General features: G+C 42.5%; 1 protein-coding gene across 6 annotated transcripts in view; it reads left to right on the top strand.

The window, feature by feature from the left end:
• Positions 1 to 20,911, top strand: part of rsf1a (remodeling and spacing factor 1a) — a 31,663-nt gene extending 10,752 nt beyond the window's left edge. For 2 of the 6 annotated variants that reach the window (XM_067595532.1, XM_067595534.1), the window contains exons 7-18: positions 519 to 1,845; positions 1,985 to 2,201; positions 2,292 to 2,501; positions 4,508 to 4,612; positions 4,788 to 4,867; positions 4,982 to 5,030; positions 6,684 to 6,790; positions 8,530 to 8,594; positions 8,857 to 9,031; positions 10,172 to 10,401; positions 11,546 to 11,743; positions 13,592 to 20,911. In XM_067595532.1, the coding sequence (XP_067451633.1) occupies positions 519 to 1,845; positions 1,985 to 2,201; positions 2,292 to 2,501; positions 4,508 to 4,612; positions 4,788 to 4,867; positions 4,982 to 5,030; positions 6,684 to 6,790; positions 8,530 to 8,594; positions 8,857 to 9,031; positions 10,172 to 10,401; positions 11,546 to 11,743; positions 13,592 to 14,445 (3,617 nt within the window). In that variant the 3' untranslated portion in view covers positions 14,446 to 20,911. The remainder of the gene's footprint in view (positions 1 to 518; positions 1,846 to 1,984; positions 2,202 to 2,291; positions 2,502 to 4,507; positions 4,613 to 4,787; positions 4,868 to 4,981; positions 5,031 to 6,683; positions 6,791 to 8,529; positions 8,595 to 8,856; positions 9,032 to 10,171; positions 10,402 to 11,545; positions 11,744 to 13,591) is intronic. The other 4 variants (XR_010929032.1, XR_010929031.1, XR_010929030.1 and 1 more) reach the window with 4 other exon arrangements.
• The last annotated feature ends 1,433 nt before the right edge of the window (positions 20,912 to 22,344 follow it).

Genomic DNA, 22,344 nt, shown 5'->3' with positions numbered 1-22,344 from the left:
TGTGCAGTGTAATAGTGTAACTAACCTGACATGTTTTGACAGCTTCTGTTCTACCATATAGTCATAAACACACTGTGAGCAGTCACATGACTGTTGTAACAGTAACACAAGCAGCTGATCTCCATGTTGTTTTTGTGGGAGAAATTATTTAATAATCAGCTGACGTTTGTCCTTCACGCTGTACGTCGTCTCATAAATCAGATATTTGCTCAAATGTCGACACAAGCTGATCACAAACAGCAGATGTTAACAAACATGATGTGACGTAACCCCACTTCCTGTATAGATGGGAAGTTAGCTTTCTTGTCTCTGAAACACAGATCAATCATTTTATTTCTGTGACTGAAAAAGAGGGATGGGGAAACTGGTGGGAGTATCCAGTCTACCACTAGATACAAGAAGAATATAAAATGACCTTTAAACCCAACATTCTCATTTTGACACTGTTCCCAGAGCTCTGTCTGTTTCATCTTTGCTGTTTCCAGCAGTGTGATCTTTGTCTTTTTTTTGTTTCACAGCGGTAAAACAGGAGCAGCCACAGACTATCAAGCAGGAAAACACTGATGCTGAGGTGAAAGAAGAGAAGACGGACCACAGACCGCCGCCTGTCTTCGATAACCGCGTGAGCACCATCACCACCGTCATCAAATCAGAATCCAGGGACGCCGACGCCCCCAAAAACGCCGTGTCTGTCGTCATGGCGCCGGGCGCTGCTGTGCCAAAACAGGAGACTAACAAGGAAGAGGAGGCAGAGCGGGCGGTCGTCAGGAGCAACCAGCAGGCCAAGATACCGCTGAAGAAGAGGGAGCTGAAGCTGGCTGAGAGCTACCACAGCAACCACCTTAACAACAGTAACAGCAGCAGTATTATTGTGTGTAACCCTTCAGTGATCCAGACTAAAGACAGTCAGGGGAGAGAGGGGATGCTGCCTCACTCGTTAGCGCCGCCCGGTGGCCCGACATCCTCACAACAGCAGCAGCAACTAGCAGTCACTACATTGAGGCAGGAGCTGACCAACGGGAGGTCGTCTCTCCTCCTGCCGCACAAAGAGGGACAGAACGGAGTCATAGGGGTCATAGGTCAAGTCGGCGTCGTAGGTCACGTAGGGGTCATCCGCAGCCCGTCCGAGCGTCACAGAATGCCCAACGCTGAGCAACAGGAGCAAAACGGGCCAAGTTTAGAGCACCACGGCTCCAGAGCTGTGGAGGAAGAGCGGGAGGTGAGCCGGCAGTCGGTGCTGGTGAGGAAGGGACCCGTTGAAGGAGAGACAGCAGCGGCGTCTGTTACCGTGTCCTCACTGACTCAGTCCGCAGAGGAACCCAAGAGACAGACGACAGAGGACCAGGTTAAAAAAATGACCACGGAGCAGTCAGACAAGGGGACAAAAACTGGGCTCAGCAGTCCTCAACGAATGGATGAAGACCAGGACAGGAAGGAGGAGGGGAGAGGAGGCGTGTCTGGGTGCCCTGCGGCAGAAGAAGGAAGTAAGGACGAGCATGAAAAGAATAAAAGCACTTTAGGAAAGGTGGAGGCAGAGCCAGCGAGCACTGTCCCACCTCTAAAAGAAGTCCAGCAGGATCAAGAGGACCACCATAGAGAGGGGATCAACGGTGGGCTGGTAGCCCAGGTTAGGCTGAAGGACTCTGGGCTTGAGTCAGAGGAGAGGCAGGGTCCCCTGGAGGAAGCCTCCTCTGAGCTCCAGAAAGAAGGAATCAGGTTAAAGATCAAGATCCCTCCCCATCGAAGGAACAAGCTGAGGGGAAAAGGAGGGAAAGAGGAGGAGAAAGCGAGGGAGCAGGTGCAGGAGGAAGGGAGGTCGCTGAGGAGATCTGCGAGGATTTGCAGGTATGTGGGTAATAAAATTCATGAAACCGGGGGGATTAGAGATCAGACTATGCGCGTTTGTCTTTGTGATATCTCAGGTACAGCCGCTTCCAGTGGACAGATAATAAATTCAGTGCCATCTATACCTTTTTTCTTGAAGATCATCTGCTTTGCCAACCTGCAGGCCGAGCTCGAAGGTGGCCGAGAGCCAGAGAAAGAAACCGCAAAGAAAGCAGGCGCTGCCCACCAGGACGAGGGGAGGAGAAGAAGAAGGAGAGGGGGAGGAGGACGAAGAGGAAGAGGACGAAGAGGAGCAGAGCTTAGCTACAAAAAAAGACAGAAAAGCAGAACCTGTCGGGCAACTCAGGAAACGAAGGGTAACATGTTTCCACATATGTACTGTGAGAATGAACACATTATATTTTTGTTATTTTCTCTGTTTGCTTATTTCTCTGTCGTGTTTTCAGGGTAAACGGAGGCATCGACGCCCCCGATGGTCCAACATTCGTTCGAAGAGACGCAAACTGAACGAGGGAGGGGAGGTGGAGCACAGAGGGAGGGAACGAGGAGAGGAGGAGAGCGAAGGAGGGAGCGACTCCGAAGAATCATGTAAATCAGAGGAGATTCCCAATGAGGATGCCTGCAGTCACTGCGGCTTGCCCAACCACCCCGAACTGGTGAGACACTGTTTGACTGCTTTATTATAAACATACAAATTTGGATACTTGTGTCCACATAATTTTGTATATTTTTTTGGGAGGGCTGTTGGTTATGATTTGGGTGCTTGGTGCTACTTGGACACATCATCAGTGATGAACCCGAGGTCACAGGGTGTTTCGGGTCTTAGATCATCAGACACCCTCGCCCGGGTGACCCAGTCAGGGGTGATCAGCCCCCGACTTGTGTCCAAGTGGCCCACTTCTCCAAGGATCCCTCCTCCGGATCCACAGCCATCTTGAGGCCTCTATGATGTTCTTGATGGCTCTTTTGCACAGCTGGCCCTTTTACTCCAAGGAGTTTAAGGGTTCGGTGTAATGACTGGCCAGCGAAACCCCGGCACCCCACCTCAACTGGTTCGCCGCGGGCTTTCCAGCCTTTGCTCCTGCACTCCGACACCAGCTCAGAGTATTTGGCCCTCTTGCGCTCATTAGCGTCCTCAATCCGGTCTTCCCAGGGGACAGTAAGCTCTACCAGAACCACTTGCTTCATTGACTCTGATGTTAACACCATGTCCGGGTGGAGTGGAGAGGCTGAGATGTGTTCTGGGAACTTGAGCTGCCTTCCCAGGTCGACTTGGAGCTTTCAGTCCCGTGCAGTGGTGAGAAGCCTGCCTGCAAGTCAAAAGTCAGGGCTTCATCCTGCTCTGGACGCTACATTTGCAAAGTTACCTCTACTTCCTCCTTGTGATCACATCAGACTGTTCATGCATGACTGTGGTTCGGATTTGGGCTCCAACATGTTCGGATGTATTTAAGAAGTTTCCATTTCAAGTAAAGAATTAGAAAAAAAAGTGAAATCCTGCCACTGCTGTTTGCTGACGTCTCCTGAGGGGAAGCTTCCTGAAGCTGACCAATCAGAACCGAGTGGGCTCATCAGGAGGCGGGGCCTTAAAGAGAGAGACAAAGTTTCAGACAGAGGCTGAACTGAGGGGCTGCAGAAAAAGTCAGAAGATAAAAAAGGTTTTTAACTGTAAATCATGCAAAGAATATAACTGTTGAGCACATTAATGTCAATAGTTTGGGGAGGATCCTTCACTGGTTTCAACACAGCAACACCAGCATGCACGGCTCCAGAAAGAAATGGTTTTCTCAGTTTGGTGTGGAAGAACTTGTCTGGCCCTGACCTCAACCCCCGAGTCCAACACCAGCTGTGAGTCAGGTCTTATCACCAAACATCAGTGTTTGGACCTCACTAAAGGGAGCAAATCCCCCCGCAGCCAGCGGCCAACATCTGCTGGAAAAACCTGAAACCAGAAGAGAAGTTACAGCAGCAGATGAATCAGCCGTTTAGGAATTAAATGTTCAACAATCACATATGGGTGTAATTTTCAGGTGTCCACATGCTTTTGTTTATGGACTTGATAAGATCATTTTCAAAAGGTTTTGCATGACTTTTCTTCGCATGTATCACTTTGGCAAACAGATTCTGCACTAAAATGAGTTGATAAGATAATAATAAGCTGCTTTATGTGTCCTGATGTCACACAAATTAGGACAATAAGTAATAATTGTTTCATCATTACATCTTAGTTTTTCCTATCACATACTGGCAATCACAAACCTTTAGGGAAGCACGATAATATCAGCACGTCATCGGTATCGGCCCATAATAGCTTTAAAATGAACGTTTCTGCTGATTCGTTGCCTCTTCCTCCACCGCCTGCAGACTGATTCTCCCTGATGGTCCCACTGCGTCTTCCCACTTTAACCTGAATAACAAACCAGTGCTCTGATTGGATCCACACGGAGAGCCGGGGGCTAGCTGGGAGGCTAGCTGACTGTGCTTCCCTCTCCGGTTAACGCTCCACTAGCTCTCATCTCTGTCAATTAGTTAATTGATTAACCACGTGTGTGCACAGGTCCACATTTATACCAAAGATAACAGTGAAATGAAAGATTGAAGCCATTTGAGTGCTTGGTTGTCGGTGAAATGATGGTTGTTTACTGTGTTTGTGTGTCTTCAGATCCTGCTGTGTGACTCTTGCGACAGTGGATATCACACCGCCTGTCTGCGGCCGCCGCTCATGTTGATCCCAGATGGAGAGTGGTTCTGTCCTCCCTGCCAACATGTAAGCTGTATGTGTGTGTGTGACGGAGAGGAAAAGACTGACACATAAAGCACAGTTGATTCTTTTTTTTTTTTTTTTATCAAACTATAAACCTTTTTATGTTTTGGTGGTAAAACTTTTTTGAAAGTTTGAAATGTTTGACTTGTGGTGCTTTTGTTTTTTTTCCTCCCTTCAGAAGCTGCTGTGTGAGAAACTGGAGGAGCAGCTGCAGAATCTGGACAGCGCTCTGAAGAAGAAAGAGCGAGCAGAGAGGAGGTACACACACACACACACACACACACACACACACACACACACACACACACACACACACACTCTTTAACTCAGAATGATGTGAATTTTGACCCTCGTCTCTCCCCGTCTGCTCAGGAGGGAGCGGCTGGTGTACGTGGGAATCAGTGTGGAGAACATCATTCCTGTGAGTAAATAACAAAGTGCTTAAAGGATCATTCCGGCTAAACTTCTCTTATTGTCAACAAATCTCATGTTTGGATCCGAACCAACAATGAACTGGAGTCCGTTTCACAAAGCAGGTTCAACAAACTCTGAGCTGATCTACTCTGAGATAGGAAACCGGTTCCAGAACAGCTGATTTGAGTCAGTTTAATCAACTCGGAGTAGTTAAGCACGTGCACCACAACTATAAAAAGCCAGCATCAAATGGAGCCCCCCGATTCAAAGAGTCACCATGGCAACGGGGAAGAGGATGGCTGCGTTTTTCACCCCGCTAGAACTAGAAATCTTAACGCGCTCATACGGCGAGTTTGAACATGTTTTCAGAAAGAAGTGCAACACCGCTGCAGCTGTAAAAGAGAGGGAGACGACGTGGGAGAACATTGCTGCTCGGGTCAATGCGTAAGCTTAAATGTAGTCCTTTGCAATCACAATAATATTACAGGGGTCGCTTATTAATTTATTTCATTTAGGTGCAATCCCGCAGGGGAGAGAAGTGCACTTGACAGCAGTTTAGGATGAAACATAAAAACAGATCATGTTTTACATTGTAAAGTAAATGTGAAGTGGCTGTTTGACCCAACATAACGCTGGTTTCACACACATAAATGTCTTCTCATCTACATCATGTTCTGTTTAAATAATTAAGCCTATTTAAACTAACACAGACTTCTACTCAGCCAGCAGCACCATCACCTCTAACGGAGCAGAGCAGCTGGTCCTAAGCTCAGAAAGATAATTGTCTGGAAATGCTAGAACATCTACGCGCGGTCTGATAACCGTCTCCCGACGAATATTTAATTCTCTGCGCAGTAATGCTGCATCTTCATCCACGGGATCGTTATCAAAAGGACATGCCATTTTTTTAAAATGATTTTTCTGAATGACAGACGGCAGAACGAGGCTGCTGACTGAGTGAATGAGGAGTGTTTGGCTCTGAAAGAAGGCGGAGACAGAGAGAAACTCGAGGTTCATTGAGAAAAAACCTGGTTAGGTTCATAGAGTCTGTTACTACGGTAACTGACCGAGAGCTAAAGTTACCTCTCTCTCTCTGAATCAGGCTAGAGTTATCCCTCTTTCTCTGGTTTGAGTTACCTTCCTTTTTTGAAACGGAAAACTCAGAGTTTCCCTCATTTCAGGGTCTAAACCTGCTTTGTGAAACGGACCCTGATCTACTAACAAGTATTGTTTTAGTATCTGAAGCCTGATTATATCTTATTCCTCTGTTCTGCACATGCTCAGTGACGCCAGAGACTGAAAACATGTCACTCTTCATGATGAAGGAACATGTCACTGACGTGTTTTTAATAGTTTTTTGGAACAACGGAGGAATAAGATTTATCAGTGTGTGACCTGTTCAGATGATGAATGTGTCTCTTTCCCTCAGTGTTAACTTCACCTTTTATTAAAGAGGTTTGTACTCAGAACTCAGGAGTTGTCGCTCACATTTGTAATTATCAAACTGCAACGGCTGAAATTTATATTTCAGATGGAACGCAACGTAAAGTTCATCATCTAGTGAAAGACTTAAATCAAATTGACTGTTTGATGTAAAGAAAATATCAGTTTGTATTTATGTTGTTAAACATTTAAAGATAATTGTCTGGACTGTTTTTAGGAGGGAGATGAGGAGGAAGAGGAGAAGTCGGCGAAGAAGAAAGATTCCAAAAAGAGTAAAAATCTTGGGAGGAGATCGACCAGAACCAGGAAGCACATCAGCTACAGGTGGGTGAGATCTGTTAGAAACAGCTTTAATGGGATATTAATAATATTTAGATGAATTAAACTACTCATGGAAACAGCAGCTATGTGTTTATTTATAAAATAACAATATTATGTCTGTAGAATCTGAATCATAAAAACACTCTAACTTTGTTTATTTTTTTTCTTCATTAGCCAAAAAGCTTCTTTTCTTCTTCTTCTTCTCTCCTTCTTCTCTGGTTCAAGTTCGTCTCGGCTCATTCAGGAACAACATGAAGCTGCAGAGTTTCCTGTGATATAGACTTTCACAAACTAAATATTGTATTTAAACATTTACAGCAGTTCTTCTTGTTCCTTCAGGTTTTTTCAGGATTTAACAGATTTAAATTGTCTGTTTGTGTTATTTTTCTCAGTCTGTTGTGTGACGGCCAGACGCAGCTATAGATCTATAATCACATCCTCACTGGGAGGGAAGCCAGGAGTCACGTTAGTTTAATGAAACGCAACTGAACATTTGTAAAGATAATTCTTTTTTTTGGAACATATCAGAACTTGTATCATGTAAATTAATGTGTATGTATCAGCCACCAGTCTGCTTTTTCTTCCCTGTATCTTTGCTTTACTTTTCTATATTTTGTGTTGCTGTCACTGACTGGATTAGTTGAATAGCATGAATGGGAGAACTGGTCCATATCTTACAGTGGAGGTCTTCACGGGTCCAAAATGTTGGACCTGATCTGAAACAGCCTTGTGGAAAACCTGCCCGAACCTGATGTGCATGAGTTAATTTTATAGCTGAGTAGAATAGAGCGTAATAGACCCGATCAGGACATGAACAGACCCTCAGACAGCCCTGATGCTCTATCGGTTAGTTCACAGCAAGTTTAGGAACCAGGTATTTGAATTGATGTGGTTCTCCTCCCAAACAGCAGGGGGAACATGGTCGACGCCGGCTGAGCACTGATTTATTTAAAGGTCATAAGAATCATTACAGGTGTGCTGATGGTGAGACGCACCAGGATAGCGGCTATTTTGGTTTCTCATTTGATTTTATATAAAGGAAGTTAATAGAAAGAAAGTTTGACACTGTCTCAAGGCAATAAAGTAAGCATTTATCAATTAAACTGAATAGTCTGCGCGATAGTTGGAACAATCATACCAGTAGCAGCCAGTAGTGACTTTAAGTTTAGGTTTAGTCACTATAATGAGATCATCAAGCTTCAAATATTCATTATTGAAATCATATTTGGATAATTGGACAGTTTAAGTCCTTTTGGAAAGATGTTTACTGACAATAAAACCTCCTGCAGCTGACTGGATGATGATGGTGATGATGGTTCGGCTTCAGTTCCCTCGTCAATCAGCTGATGTGTCGGTTGGTTTTACCGGCTCGTTCTCTTTTTCCTTTAACTCGTCCTTCACGTGTTTCTCTTCAGTTTACGTTCTTCTCTCACCTCAAACACGCCGTTTTCTCCCGCGGCGATTGTGACGTACCACATGATCAGAGCTGATACTGCGTAGCCGTGGTTACCGGACCTACTGACGGAGACCTCCAGACCCCACCTGACCCAATTAGACCGGTTTCTCAGAACAGAGCGGACCCGTTAATACCTCTATATCTCACAGCGCCGACAACATCAGAATTTCAAGTGTGATTTTTCGAGCGTCTGCAGGCAAATTTCTTCCAATGAAAATATGACAAACTCCCAGAAAGAGACTGTTAACTGGTGTTTTACGTGTGTGTGTGTGTGTGTGTTTTGCAGGTTTGATGACTTTGATGATGCCATTGATGAGGCTATAGAGGAAGACATCGGGGACCTCTGTGCTGGTGAGTGGAGGATGTGAAGCTGTTTGTCTGCTGTTGTGATGAACTTTCTAACGATCTGCAGCATCAGAAATTATTATTTTTGATCTGTTTTGTATTTTTAAATAGTATTTATGTCTGTCTTTAGACACCAGATAATCAGAGCAGGTTTGTAGTTCAGTATTTGTGTTGATAAATGTCTCTGAGTTGAGCCTCAAACTCAACATTAAAAGTAACGTGAGCAGAAGAAGAGTTGACTCTCTGACGGTGTGTTATTGTGATGTAGGAGCAGGGCGGGGCAAAGACATCACCTCCATCCTGTCAGAGGACGGGAAGGAGAGCCAGCGGCCGGTCAGAGGTCAGGCTCGTTCCGCCAGAAACAGGAAGAAGCGGAGACTGAACGACCTGGAGAGCGACAGCACGGCGGCGGAGAGCGAAGACGAGTTCATGATCAGCAACAGGTGACAAACACAGAGACTTTCTGAATCCTCTGTCGTCTCTTTCACACCTGCAGTTCACTACATTCAAGGAAAAAAATGTTTTTTTACAAATGAACCAAGAGCTCTAATCTAGCAGAGGCTCCGCTAGCCTCTCAGCTAACGTTAGCCCCGGCTCTCCACGTGGATCCAACCGGAGCACCGAGCCCCAGTTTGTTATTCAGATTAAAGTGGGAAGAAGCAGCGGGTCTGACAGGCGGCTGAGTGGAGTGGAACCTGCGGAGGAAACACCGGGACCGTCAGGGTGACACAGTCTGACGAGGAGCTGCTGAGTTCGGCTGCACAGATAGGAAACCCCTCGGCTGACAGGATGTACCATTCTGTTTGGGGAAAAAAAAATCTTTTTGGTTTATAACAGCAGTTGGCAACCAGCGTATTAGGTGCATTACCGCCAACTTCTGCTCCGGAGTGTGGACCTACACATTAATCCTGTCTGTCTAATGAACTCAATGAAAACTCTACTGCTGCTCCTCCAACTTGGCAGGTTCATTAAAGTTTTAATGCTGAGCTCCTGAACTCCAGTCTTCCTAAATTCTTCCTTCATATATTGTCTTTCTTGATCATACTTAGTACAATCTATGATTGCATGCATAATAGTCTCCTCAGCTAGCTGGAAAAAATATGTGCATATATCGGCATCAGCAATCGGCCACAATCAGTTGGAAATATCAACGTATCTGATATCAGCCAAAAATCCAATATCGTGCATCCCTAATTATGACAATAAATAGTGTGAAGAGACAGCAGCTGATCGTTAATGTTGAGAAACAGGACAGAAAAGAGGCGTTTTGTACTATTATGTCATTCGTAACTGTGATCGCTGGGCTTCACTCGTTCAACTCACCTTTATTAACTCGTGTCTCTGTTTTCACTTTGATATAGCAGATACACTCACATCAGATCTCTTCATGACGGTCATTGATCAGCAGATTTAATTAAGTAGTTAAGTGCTTAATTGAGCAGTTAAAGTCTCACAATCCTCTGATTGGTCCGTTTGTCATCGCACCAGAGTCTGAACCCAGTCAAACCAGTTGAATGTTAAAGCTCTATAAGATATATCTGCTTCCATCCGGCTCATTTATTCTCCTCGTCTTCCTCTTCCAGCTCAGAGGACGAGGATTTCGGTGCGTCAGGGCCAGATGATGAAGAGGAGGAAGAAGAAGACGTGGGCAGCGACGTGGGCAGTTTGGACAGCGGGGCCCGCCCCCGACGGGCGTCGAGAGGGGTACCGAAACGCCCCCCAGGCAGGACCCAACGCCGGGGCAGAAAACGGCTGAGAAGACGGCGGAGACGCTCCTCTGAGGAAGAGGAGGACGACAGTGATGAAGAGATGGGTGAGTGCACGACGATTTCATGGATTGTCAGTAATCCAACACGATGATGTTAATTTGCACGAGTAAATTCCTTTTTTGTTGTTGTTCTGAATCTGATAGAAGATAAAGAACAATACAAGAGAATCAGCTCGAATGTTGAAAACACAAAATGATAAAAAGCTACAAAATTCAGACATAAAGGTGTTAAAATGGATTTAAACCTGCCCAGTATGAAGGAATAAAAACATGGAGAACACGGCCAACACTGGTGTGATGTGTGACCTACGTCCTGTATCAGTTTACAGTCTGGCGGCGGCGTTTCGGACCAACTGGAGCCGAAACACAGAAGAGCGACTACAATAATCAATCATTGATATGAATCATAATCAATCATGGTGTCATTGTAATAATTATACAGCATATTAGGGTAGTACGATGACATTCTATCACAGATTGTTAATGAACAGTAGACGTTCAACAGCACATATAAAGGAGAAAATGATAAAAGGAACTCAGTATCACCAAACCATTAATTCTCAGACATGCAAGAATTAATCAGATTCTTCATCAGGCTGAAGACTAAACACTGGATCTGTAAATGTTAATCATGTATTCTGGAAAAGCCCCAAAATAACCAAATTCTGGGAAACAGTATGTTGAGCAATGAAAAGAATATTAAAATATAATGTTCTTATGGATGTTTCTCTGCTTTACTTTTATCATTTTTCAAATGTTCCTCTGCAGCAGGAGGATGAATATCTGGCTGAAATATTAATATTAGCTTGTAAAACGGCTATAAAATGGAAACGCTGTAGTTTAAAAAAAAGATTAGATATCAAGTGGATGATTATTTTTGGGGGGGTTATTACATTAGTCTATAAAAAGGCCTATTTGAAGTCTCCAGAGCCCAAGATGATGTCTTCAGATTGCTCGTTTTGTCCGACCGACTGTCCAAAACCCAAATATACTCAATTTACAATGATATAAAACTGAGAAAAGAACAAATCCTCACATTAGTGGAGCTGGAATCAGATGTTTTGCAGTTTTTCTTTTCTTTCCACCACAAACAGATCCTGAAACCCTTCAGACGTGCAGTCCGTCTTAATGTTTTTTGTCTTTGGTCACCGTCTCTCTCTCTCTCTCCTCTCTGTCTTCCTCTCTGCAGACTCGGATCAGTTCAGTGACATGACCGACAGCAACACTGACAAAAAGAGGGGGGGCCTGAGGCGGGGCCAACGCCAGCAGGTCAACTACCGCGAGACGTCCGATTCGTCAGACAACTCACGAGCCTCGACCAAAAGAGACAAGGTCAAACCCCGCGGCAGACCACGCAAGGAGCATCTCTCCAGTGACTACAGCGATGGTCAGTTACGCCTCGTTTCCTCTCAAATCACCGTTAACCAAGGTCAAACCACAAGCTGCTGTCGTTTAAAGGATCAGTTTGGCTATTTTCTGTATTTTTCTTATGTTTCTAAATCTCATGTTTGGATCCAAACCAACAATGAACTGATTCACTAACAAGTATTGTGTGTTTATCAAAGCCTGATATATCTTATTCCTCCATTGTTGTTGTTTAAAACTACTAAACTAAACACGTCAGTGAGTCACATCACTGCATCGGGTGACATGTTCCTTCTTCATGAAGAGTTTGGTCTCGTTAGTTTGTTTAGAAACGGATCCAAAGACTAATAACAAGTGTTATTATCTGAAATATTATGATGTGAATCGGCTGAAAAGAGACGTTTCCACAGTACTGTCAGTTGATCAGGGGAAGGGCTCTAACGATTAATTAATTGGACTGATATTGTTGATGTTTTCAGGAAGTGTTTTCACTGGAGCCATTAGTGAGTCGATCGACAGAGAAATCATCAAAAGCAACTGTTTTAATAATCAATTAATCGTTTCAGTCTCTTTTAAAGCAAAAAGGTCAAACATTCCTCAGTTTCAGTCTGTCATTTGTGAGGATTTGCTGTTTTTCTCAGGTCCTGTTTACACCTGGTATTAACATCAGTGGACAGCAGCTCTAAATACATATAATGTAAACACACCCAAGACGCATTGAGGATGGATTGAGATCCGATCACTCAGACCACATTCAGAAGTGGTCTGGACCACATTGAAGAACGCCTACTCAACTGGCGTCCTCTGTTTTCCAGCAGACTAGACACAGGATCCTCCGTCCAAAACTGCTCAACTTGTTTAATAACAGGATAAATAAATTATTTTATTTTTCATGTGAATTTAAAACGTAATCAAACTCTCGTTTTTCTCGTTCTCCTGACCGGTTTCTCTCCTCAAATCAACAGTTAGAATAGAAATTAAAACATTAATTTTTCACTTGTCTGTCTAAAAAAATATTTCAGAGGCTAAACGTTGCTGGATAGTTTCCTCTGTCCTGTCAACTTGATAAATACAGTTTTTAGTTTTACTGCTAAACAAAATGAGTTCAGGATTTATCAGGACGATGCTGCTTTACTCCAAACATTATGAACCTGGACTGTCTGTGTGTAACAGCTGATCTACTGGATGTGTAGAAGAACATTATTAACATTAGATCCTGACGGCGTGTCGGAGATTTAAATAATGAATGAAGTTATGCTGCTGTGTCTTGTGGGTAAATGCAAACAGCTTCTCTGAATGGAGACATGCAGCATCTCTCTCTATTTATATTATTATTATATTAATATTTATATATACATCCTGAATATTTATCCTATTATCAAACAAGTTGAGTCCGCTCCTCCCGCCGGTTAACAATGAATGAATTTGGTCTTTGAAAAGGGAAATGATTGTGTGTTTATTTGCATATAGAGCAGGGAAGTGAGATCTGATCACTAGTGGTCACTCAGGACGCATGTGGAGACGGATGTTAAGACCAGGTGTAAGTTTTATGTGATCGTAAATTGAATACTGTTGGTTTAACAAACTCATTTGAAGACGTCACCTTGGACTTTAGGAAACAACCGAACTGATTAATTGAGAAAATAAACGTTGATAATGAAAATAATGGTTAGCAGCAGCATTAGTTGCACCTTGATCACATTTTGAGTGACGATACTTGCAGTGATGAAGGAAACATCTGAGCAGCTTTACTGACTTCCAGCAGTTTAACTACATGGAGGGAAGAACACGTCTCCTTCACTGCCAACGTTTAACCCAGCAAAGGTTTGATTTGACTCAATAATGCCTTCCTCTTTCTTTCTCCTTTCAGTGTCGCCGTCTTCCAGAGACTCGGAGGAGGAGGACGATTACGAAGACGAAGAGGAAGACGGCCGGAGAAGGAGAGTAAACAGGAGGAGAAGAGAGGAGGAGGAAGACTTCCGCAGGAGCAGGACGAGAGCGAAGCGGAGGCGATACGAAGGCGAGGACGACGAGGAGGACGACAGAGAGAGAGGGAGGCGGCTTAAAAGGAAACTCTTGGAGAAGGAGGACAAAGAAAAGCGGAGGAGATTAAAGAGGACAGACAGAGAAGAGGAAGACCTGGAGAAGATGGGCAGGGGGAAGAGGAGAGAGATACTGTCAGAGCAGCGCCGCAAACGGCTGGCTCAGATGCTGAAGAAACGGAGGCCTTCGACGGACGAGGAGGACGAAGAAGAAGAGTCCGAGGAATCTGAGTCGTCATCAGAAGAGGATCGTCCAGTCCGCAAAAGACTCAACCGCATCGACTCCGATGAGGAAGACGACGACGATGACGAGGAGGAGGAGGAGGAGGAGGAGGAGGAGGAGGGAGGGCAGAAGATGACGACCAAAAAGTCTTCAGCGGTAGAGAGGAGTTGTCGCGTTGCCGGGGCCGACAACAAAGACGGCGGCGACGCTCAGGTCAAGGGGAGGGGCCGTAGCCCTTCTCCGTCAAACGGACATCGGACCTCCAGAGGCCTGGCGAAGCCTGGGGCTGGAAGTCCCGCTGTGCCCAGGGACAATGCAGGATCAGGCAGGCAGGACAGGCACAACGGCCCCTTACATCCAGAGGAGGAGGAGGAAGAAGAGGAGGAGGAGGAGGAGGAGGAGGAGGAAGAGGGCCAGAAAGACTCACTAAACTCTGTCCAGAACAGTCCGCAGTCATGATGGCTGTTTGTGTGAATAATGCTCACTTCTTTGTTTCAGTTTTTTCTTTTAACTGTCAGGCTTTTCACCCACAAACCACCTCTGAAGCTGGATATCTCCCCTCCCTCCACCTTCTTACTCTCTTGTCTTGCTCTCTTCCTCCTCGCTGTTGTATCGTGGTCGAGTGCTCTCTCTCTCCACCATCACATACTGTACGTCACAACAGAAACTCACCCATTTACACTCATCATCATCATCATCATCATCATCATCATCACCACCACCCCCCCCCCTGGCAGAACTATCAGCCAACCAGCCGGACCAAAAGCCTCCTCACGCCAGGACCGGCTGCACTTCACGTTTCAGCGGACGCGCTCACACAGCCAGAGGTTATCGTGACCATTTCCCCCTAAACTCCCCTGAGTTACGGACGTCTTCTTTCCGGTGGGGTCCGCTCGGGCCTGATCTGATTGGACACAGCAGTCTGTTTGTAGTGTACCTCATCCTAAAGCACTTGGTCATTCTCATAACACTTAAATAACCCGCCACCAAGGAGAGCGCCAGTGTCAAACCGAACACTTTGGATCAGGTGAACCCGATTTTAATCCTCACAACAAAAAACTTAACTGTTACTGGTTTATCTGGCCATGCATGCAGGTACTTCTGGTTTTATTGGTCCAGGTTTAGAGATCTTTGCCTCCCAACACAATGGAAGTGAATGGAAGTGTAGTTTAGGGTTGTTTCATTGTTGTTGTTGTTGTTGTGCTGTACTGAAAAAATAAATTCAACAGCAACGTCTTTCCAGAAACTATGTTTTTGTTACTCTGAGTAATCCACATGACACACCGGGCCTCATGCAAGAAGCTCTCAACAGATTCCTTCTTAAAAGACACGTAGGAGCGATTTGAAGAAGATTTGTGGCATTCGTCAATGAACAAGTCGCGAACAGACAGTCTGACTTTCTTCACATGAATTTAAAGTTATAATATGATACTGAAATCAACTAGAATGAAATATGCAACTAAAACAAACATGGCTGCCAGATGTGCTGATGTTTCTGTCAGCGGTAGTAAACAGCTGCAGCTCTCTGACAGTGTAACATCACCTACTGTAGGCTAACGTCTCTCTGATTATCACATGACGCCTCTCGTATCAGTCATAGAGCGCTTTGCTTTAGAAAGACGTTTTTTTTAGCATCTTACTTCTTTATTTCTGTCACTTGGATTCATGTTTTCTAATAGTTTCAGCTCCTCTAATACGACGACTGACGCTGATAAATGTCAGTTTTGTTAATATAATCACAACAGAAGTTATCTCAGGGCACTTTCCACATAGAGCAGGTCAAGACCGAACTCTTTAAATTTACAGAGACACAACATTCCTCCATTAGCAGCGCTCGGCGACGGCGGCAAGAAAAACTCACCTGTAACGGGAAGAAACCTTGAGCAGAACCAGGGCTCTAGGTGGACAACATCTGTTGGGTTGAGAGAGAGACACAGAGAAGCACAGCAACAACAATAACAACAATAGAAATATGACTAATAATAATAGTGGTAGCAGTGGGCGTGAAGCTGGACTAAAGGGACAGCAGGGAGTCTTTTTGTGAATGAATCTCGTCCACAAACGGAGCAGAACAGGTCGGCTTAGACGGACGTTTTAGGGGACGTCGATGATGCTGATGATGACGTCAGCAATGCTCAGCTCCTCACGAACGGGTGACGAAACCGAAGATTTATGACGAGTTTGAGACTTTAAGAGAAGAAGAAGAAGAGAAGAGAGATTTAGGAGAATATGTGCTTGCATGAGGCCCAGCGTTGCCAGTTTTGAGCAGAATGAAGTAAATATTATCCTGTAAACTTAAAGATCTGTTGAGTTTTTAAAGGCCAGTTTCAGTGTTTTTAGCACCACAAGCTAAATAACAGATTTACTGTGTTGTGTTGGTGGCAGAAATCTCAAAACCTGGAAAAATAAAACCAAATACTGTCTGTTTGGTTTTCAATCGACCCTTTAAGCAACATGTTTATCATAAATGATCATCATGACCCAAATAACCAGATGATGTAAAGTTATTTACATGCAAAGTCAATAATTTACCATGTTTATGGTGAATATTAGAGCTGAAAAGATTAGTCAGCAGGTAGAAAACAATTATTCTGATCATCATCCATCGTTTCTGTCGTTCTTTTAAAGGTAAAAATGTCAAATATTCTCTAGTTACAGATTTTCTTTGTCTAATGTGACAATAAATTGAATATTTTTTAGATTTTGATGTGTTGGTTGGACAAAAAGAAATCTGATGACATAAACTTTAGGAAATTATGTCAGGAATTTTTCATCGTTTTCTGACTTTTTTTATTTTTTCAGATTAAATCATTAATAGATTATTGGAGAGAATAAACCAGCAGATTAATCAATCATGAAAATAAACAAGTAAATATATATTCATGTGACTTTCAGCATCCTGTAATGAGCAACAAAGCACAGACACCCTGCAGTTCACTTTATTATTGATCTGATTTTTATGTATTTACATGACGACCCACTAAACACCTGGCAGATGTGCAAAAAAAATAGATTCTTCAGGCTGCAAATGTCACCAAAAATCAGGCAGTTAAATAATGTCAATCTCATGATCCAGCCACACAAATGAATCTAAACATTAAATCTAAATAAGTAAGAGAGGAATGATCCACATCCTTGATGATGCTGAGAGCTGAAAGAGGCACTCTGGACCATTTTGGATCCGGCAGCCAAAGTGTTCGGTTTCAGATGGTTTGTTTGGCCTTGTGTCGGCGGGGGACATGTTTGCTGTACATACTTTGCCTGTACGCTGTTCCTTGTAAGATAATAGATGTTCTGTTCTTAGTCCTCTTGTAAAATATAGTGTTATATTTTCTATATGAAGGAGAGGAGGAGAGATGCTGCTGTGAGTGATGTGTGGATCGATCAGCGGTTCGCTTGTTTTGTTTGGAGATTCTGCGGCCGTTGGATTTGTGTGAAATAAGACCAGCGTGGAGCCCGTTCACGAGTACAACGTCACCTCCTTGTTACTGCTCACTTTCAGCCTTGTGTCCTACAGCTTTAAAAAGGTTTTTAACATTTCGTATATATATATATATCCCTGAAAGGGGACCCCCCCCCCAACTGTTTTTAAGCAGGAACAGAGCTCTGTATTGTGTCACCGATCAAACAAAGTGACCGCTAACTTTGTCATCTCAGCTTCTAAATATCCATCGGGATTTATGCTTGTCTGAAACGGTTTTATCGGGTAAAAAGTGTATTTTAAGGTTTACTGTGCGGCCCAAAGCAGAATAGAAGAATTCCTGTAAAGGATCAATCTGGTGATTTTCTCTATTTTCCTTCTTGACAACAAATCTCATGTTTGGATCCAAACCAACAATGAACTGATCTACCAACAAGTATTGTGTTTGTATCAAAGCCTGATATATCTTATTAAAAACACGTCAGTGAGTCACATCACTGCACTGGGTGACATGTTCCTTCATCATGAAGAGTTTGGTCACGTTAGGTTGTTTAGAAACGGCTCCAAAGACTAATAACAGCATCATGTTTTCAGTCTCTGGAGAGTAGTTATGTGTAATGCAGACGCTACTGAGCATGTGCGGGATCAAAGCTCCTTTTACAACTTCACTAGCTTGTTGTGCTACATATCACAACCTCTTGACTTCATACTGAAGTTATTTACAAGGCACAATGTAGGAGCCGCGTTCCCGCACATGCTCAGTAGCGTCTGCATTACACAGAACTACTCTCCGGAGACTGAAAACATGATGCTGTTATTAGTCTTTGGAGCCGTTTCTAAACAAACTAACGTGAAAAAACTCTTCATGATGAAGGAACATGTCACCCAGTACAGTGGTGTGACTCACTGACGTGTTTTTAATAAGATAAATCAGGCTGTAGATACACACACAATACTTGTTAGTAGATCAGTTCATTGTTGGTTTTGGATCCAAACATGAGATTTGCTGACAAGAAGGAAAATATATAAAATCACCAGATTGATCCTTTAACTTGTTACAGTCAGATCACTGTTTAGGCTTTAAATGAGTTTTATCCTGCTGTTCAGGTAAACAGAGCTGTTGATGGGACAGTTCAGTCCGGTTCTCTTTGGGTTAACATCACTGGTATCACAAAGCTGCTCATCAGCTGGGAGCTAAATTAACAGTGTGTTTCTTTTCTGGTAAACAACAACAGTTGGTTTACTTTTTATTTCCAGAGTTTTGATCAGGAAGCCGCCTCATGTTATCGACGGGATAAGAGCGTTGAAGCTGTCTACGCTGTAGGGAACGGAAGAAACTTAAAATGCAGCTATAACCATCATCCATTATGTATTTAGTATTTGTGAACACGGAAACAGCAAAATCAATTCTGCTGATCTATAAATACGTCTCTTCGTTTGTGATCGCAGCCCCTTTTTTGTCCATTTCGGGATCCCGTAGGATGACGACTGATCTGACGGTCTGAAGTTAGAAGTAGCCGTGTAGCGTAGGTTACCGTGGTGATCTTACCTGGTTAAAAGTGAGCCAGCTTTGTGACACCAGAAACCCCAAAGACATCTGGATCACCCGCTAATCTGGCTTTGTGATACGGGCCCCTGGTGTTAGCATGGATACGTCTATCTGACAACAACAGATGTTTGCTCTGATTCCCCTGCAGCTCTTTTCTTTTATTTCTTTCTGTCAGTAAAAAAAAGTTTCTTTTGAAGCTGAAAGCGATGATATCCAAACTCTTGATCTGTCTGCAGCTCTGATCCTGATCTGATGATTCAGGAGATTTTTCCAGATTCACATTTGATGTGTCGAGTAAGAGACGAAAGTGTTTGAATCTCTGTTTTTAAATCATTTTAGCATAAGAGGACACATACTGTATATTTTAACTAGCAACAAATGCTCTCAGCTGACGTCTCCCAAAAACATAAAAAAGTATATTTTAAATGACCTTCCCCCTCAAGTTACAAACAGAAACCAAACTGAAGCGTTCCAGGTGCAAGAAATACATAAAACACAACGCAACCATCTAATATTCCAAAACCAGTTTTCTTCTTGATCTTGAGATGTGTCAAAAAAACCCACAGACTCCTGAACAAAACCAGTAATTCAAAACCTTTAAGAAGTGGTGGTAACACTTAATTTCACAGGACCTTTAATTTTATACTAATTTCCTGGAAATTTGTGCAGTAATTTGCAGGTAGTTCATTTTTAGAACATTTTACAGAGAGGACGGTGCAGTTTGGTACAAATTATTAGAAAAAACAGGGGGAAAAAAGTCGGTTTATAGTTGAGTTTTCAATGTGTAGTTTTGTATGTCATCTGCATATTAGCTTGTTTCTTAAAAACACACAAAACTACACTGAAAACTGAGTGTTTTCTGTCAGTTAAAGAATCGTCAAGTGTCTAATTTATTAAGAATTTTTGCAAATTAACAACTACGTATGAACCAAAATATAATGACAGTATAACACTTGTGTTTTTCTTATTTGTACCAGATTGCACCTCTATGGAAAATGAAGCGTTACGCACCAGCAAACTACTGCAGGAAATGAGTCTAAAATAAAGGGAGCTGTAATATAAAGTCTCTCAGGGGTCAGACTGATGTTAGTTTCTGTCTCTTCTCACAGAATATAAAAGTTTATTTTTTTTCTGCTTTTATTCCATTTTGAAATCAAACTCTTCGAGTTTACATTGACGAACAAACTCAGAAAATGATTTTTTTTTCTGCTTTTTTGAAAAATCACTACTTTTTCTTTGGTTTCAGGATTTGTGTTGAAAAAGCGCTCAGTTTGCCAAAAAAAAAAAAAAAAAGCACCTAAATAAGAAGAAATGGTTGAATCAATAATTGTGATTACTGGTTTTTGGTACTGTCTGGTACTGGTGCTCTCTGGCAGTCAGATAAATGTGGGTTTGATGGAGTTTCCTGTTTTTTTTCCAGGTACTTTTCCTGCAGATGTTGTGAAAAGCCACCAATCAGATGAGATAAAATGCTGTTTTGGACTGTGTTTCATCACCTGTTTTACCTTCTAATGCATTTCCAGTGGAGATGTGTGTAGATGATGAAGCAGCATGTGTGTGGAAAATCCCCTTCATGCAGAACTGCGAGGGCAGCGTTTTAACAATCTTGGAGGATTTCACTTCAATTTTTTATAATCAGTTTTTTACCCAAGACTTTTTTCCCCCCCCTCTTATTGTGATGGAAAATCATCAGACAGCATTTGGGACAGTGAGTTTAATGTGTGTTTATGCCACCAGCCCAAAATCATTCCACTGAAGCTGATGAGCGTCTGTGTCAGCTGTTTGAAAGCAGCCGCTGCAGCAGATCCTGCTGGTTTTCAAATGTTCAGCCCAACTAATCTGGATTCAGACAGGCTCCTTCCATTTCTCTGTTGTACTGTTACTGTAGTATCGCTGTAACATAAATGTTTTCTAAGTTATTAAAACCAACATCCCAGGCATCTCCTCAAAAAACACACTGTGTCTGTGCTTTCTTTTTTTATTCCTGCTTGATTGAAAATTGATTCCAGTCCTGATGGCGACGGAGAGCAGAGGAGGAGGAGGATGATTATCCTGCAGGTGTGATGAAAACATGTCACAAATGAAATCTAATGTAACCGTAATGAAACAGTGCTGGAAGAAGTACTCAGATCTTTACTTCAGTCAAAGTACAGCAATGTAAAAATACTACATTACAAGTAAAAGTCCTGCATGAAAAATCCTACCACAGTAAAAGTACATAAGTATTAAAAAGTAGTAAAGTGTTCAAAACACAAAAAAACATTTAAGCAAATCAAACATAAATAAATACATGAATAAATAAAGGAATGAAGTAAACAATGACAATTTCTTTTAAAAAAAAAATATTACACATACAGTATAATTATAACAAACACATACAATAACATGTAATATGCCAAATTTAACAAAACAACTGAAATTAAATGTAATTAACTAAATGAAGTGGTGTTTCCTGTTTCACTGCTAAATAAATCAATAAATTGTCAACCAGAGCAACATTTACATAAACTGATAAATTATTTCACACTGATGCAGCAGCTGATTCACCGACAAGCTCCAGCGCCACTGATTATGGAAACCACCAACTACGCTAAGATTGAGGTACATTGTTGTTCCCGTTTTTTCATTTTTAAACACAACTTTAGAATACAGTAGATGCCATAATGTTCTTTCCTCTTTTCTTGTTTTTTTTGTTGTTCTTATTTTACAATTTTGAAGTATACAAAGGAAAATTACGGATTTATATTATTAAGTTTTGAAAAAGTGTAACAATTTGACTTGTGAGGATGTGACAGTGCTGGTGGGCTGGAAAGAGAGAAGCTGTGGCTGATTCACATAGAAAGTATTTTCTCAAGGAAGAGATATGCTTCCATTTTATTAAATGTATCAGTCCACACTGAATCCCAGACACTCTCAAGGAGATGCACCACGTTTTTTTACACTCTGAGTCTGTTTCTGTTGCGTTTAGTGAAGCAAAATCTCAGCAGGCAGCTGTTCTAGTTCTTATTTATTATTTATTTTTATTTATTCATTAAAATTCATACAAAGTTTAGTAAACAGAAGAAACCTAAATGAAACCTAATTCACCTGCACACAGTTTTTCTGGTACTTTGCAGGTCAGTGGTTCCTGCATCTCGGAGAAGTTGTCACAGTTCTTCTGTGGGTTTAGATGTTTCAGCTGCTTCTGTCTCTTTTTGGCTTTTGACGTCTTACAAAAAGCAGTGTGTAGTCGGGGTCACATTTCACATGTCTATGAGTTGTTAACAGCTCCACCAAATAGTGATTTTTCCCTCTAAACTTCTCACATGCTTTCATTTCAATAAATGTTCAAATGATCCAATATTTCAGCAAAAATCAAAGATTAGAGAAAAAGTCTAAAAACTGAAAA

This window comes from Thunnus thynnus, chromosome 7 (assembly GCF_963924715.1).
Source record: "Thunnus thynnus chromosome 7, fThuThy2.1, whole genome shotgun sequence".
In the NCBI taxonomy this organism is placed as follows: Eukaryota; Metazoa; Chordata; class Actinopteri; order Scombriformes; family Scombridae; genus Thunnus; species Thunnus thynnus.
Note: the sequence above shows the minus strand (reverse complement) of the source record. Positions and strands in the feature narration are given on the sequence as shown.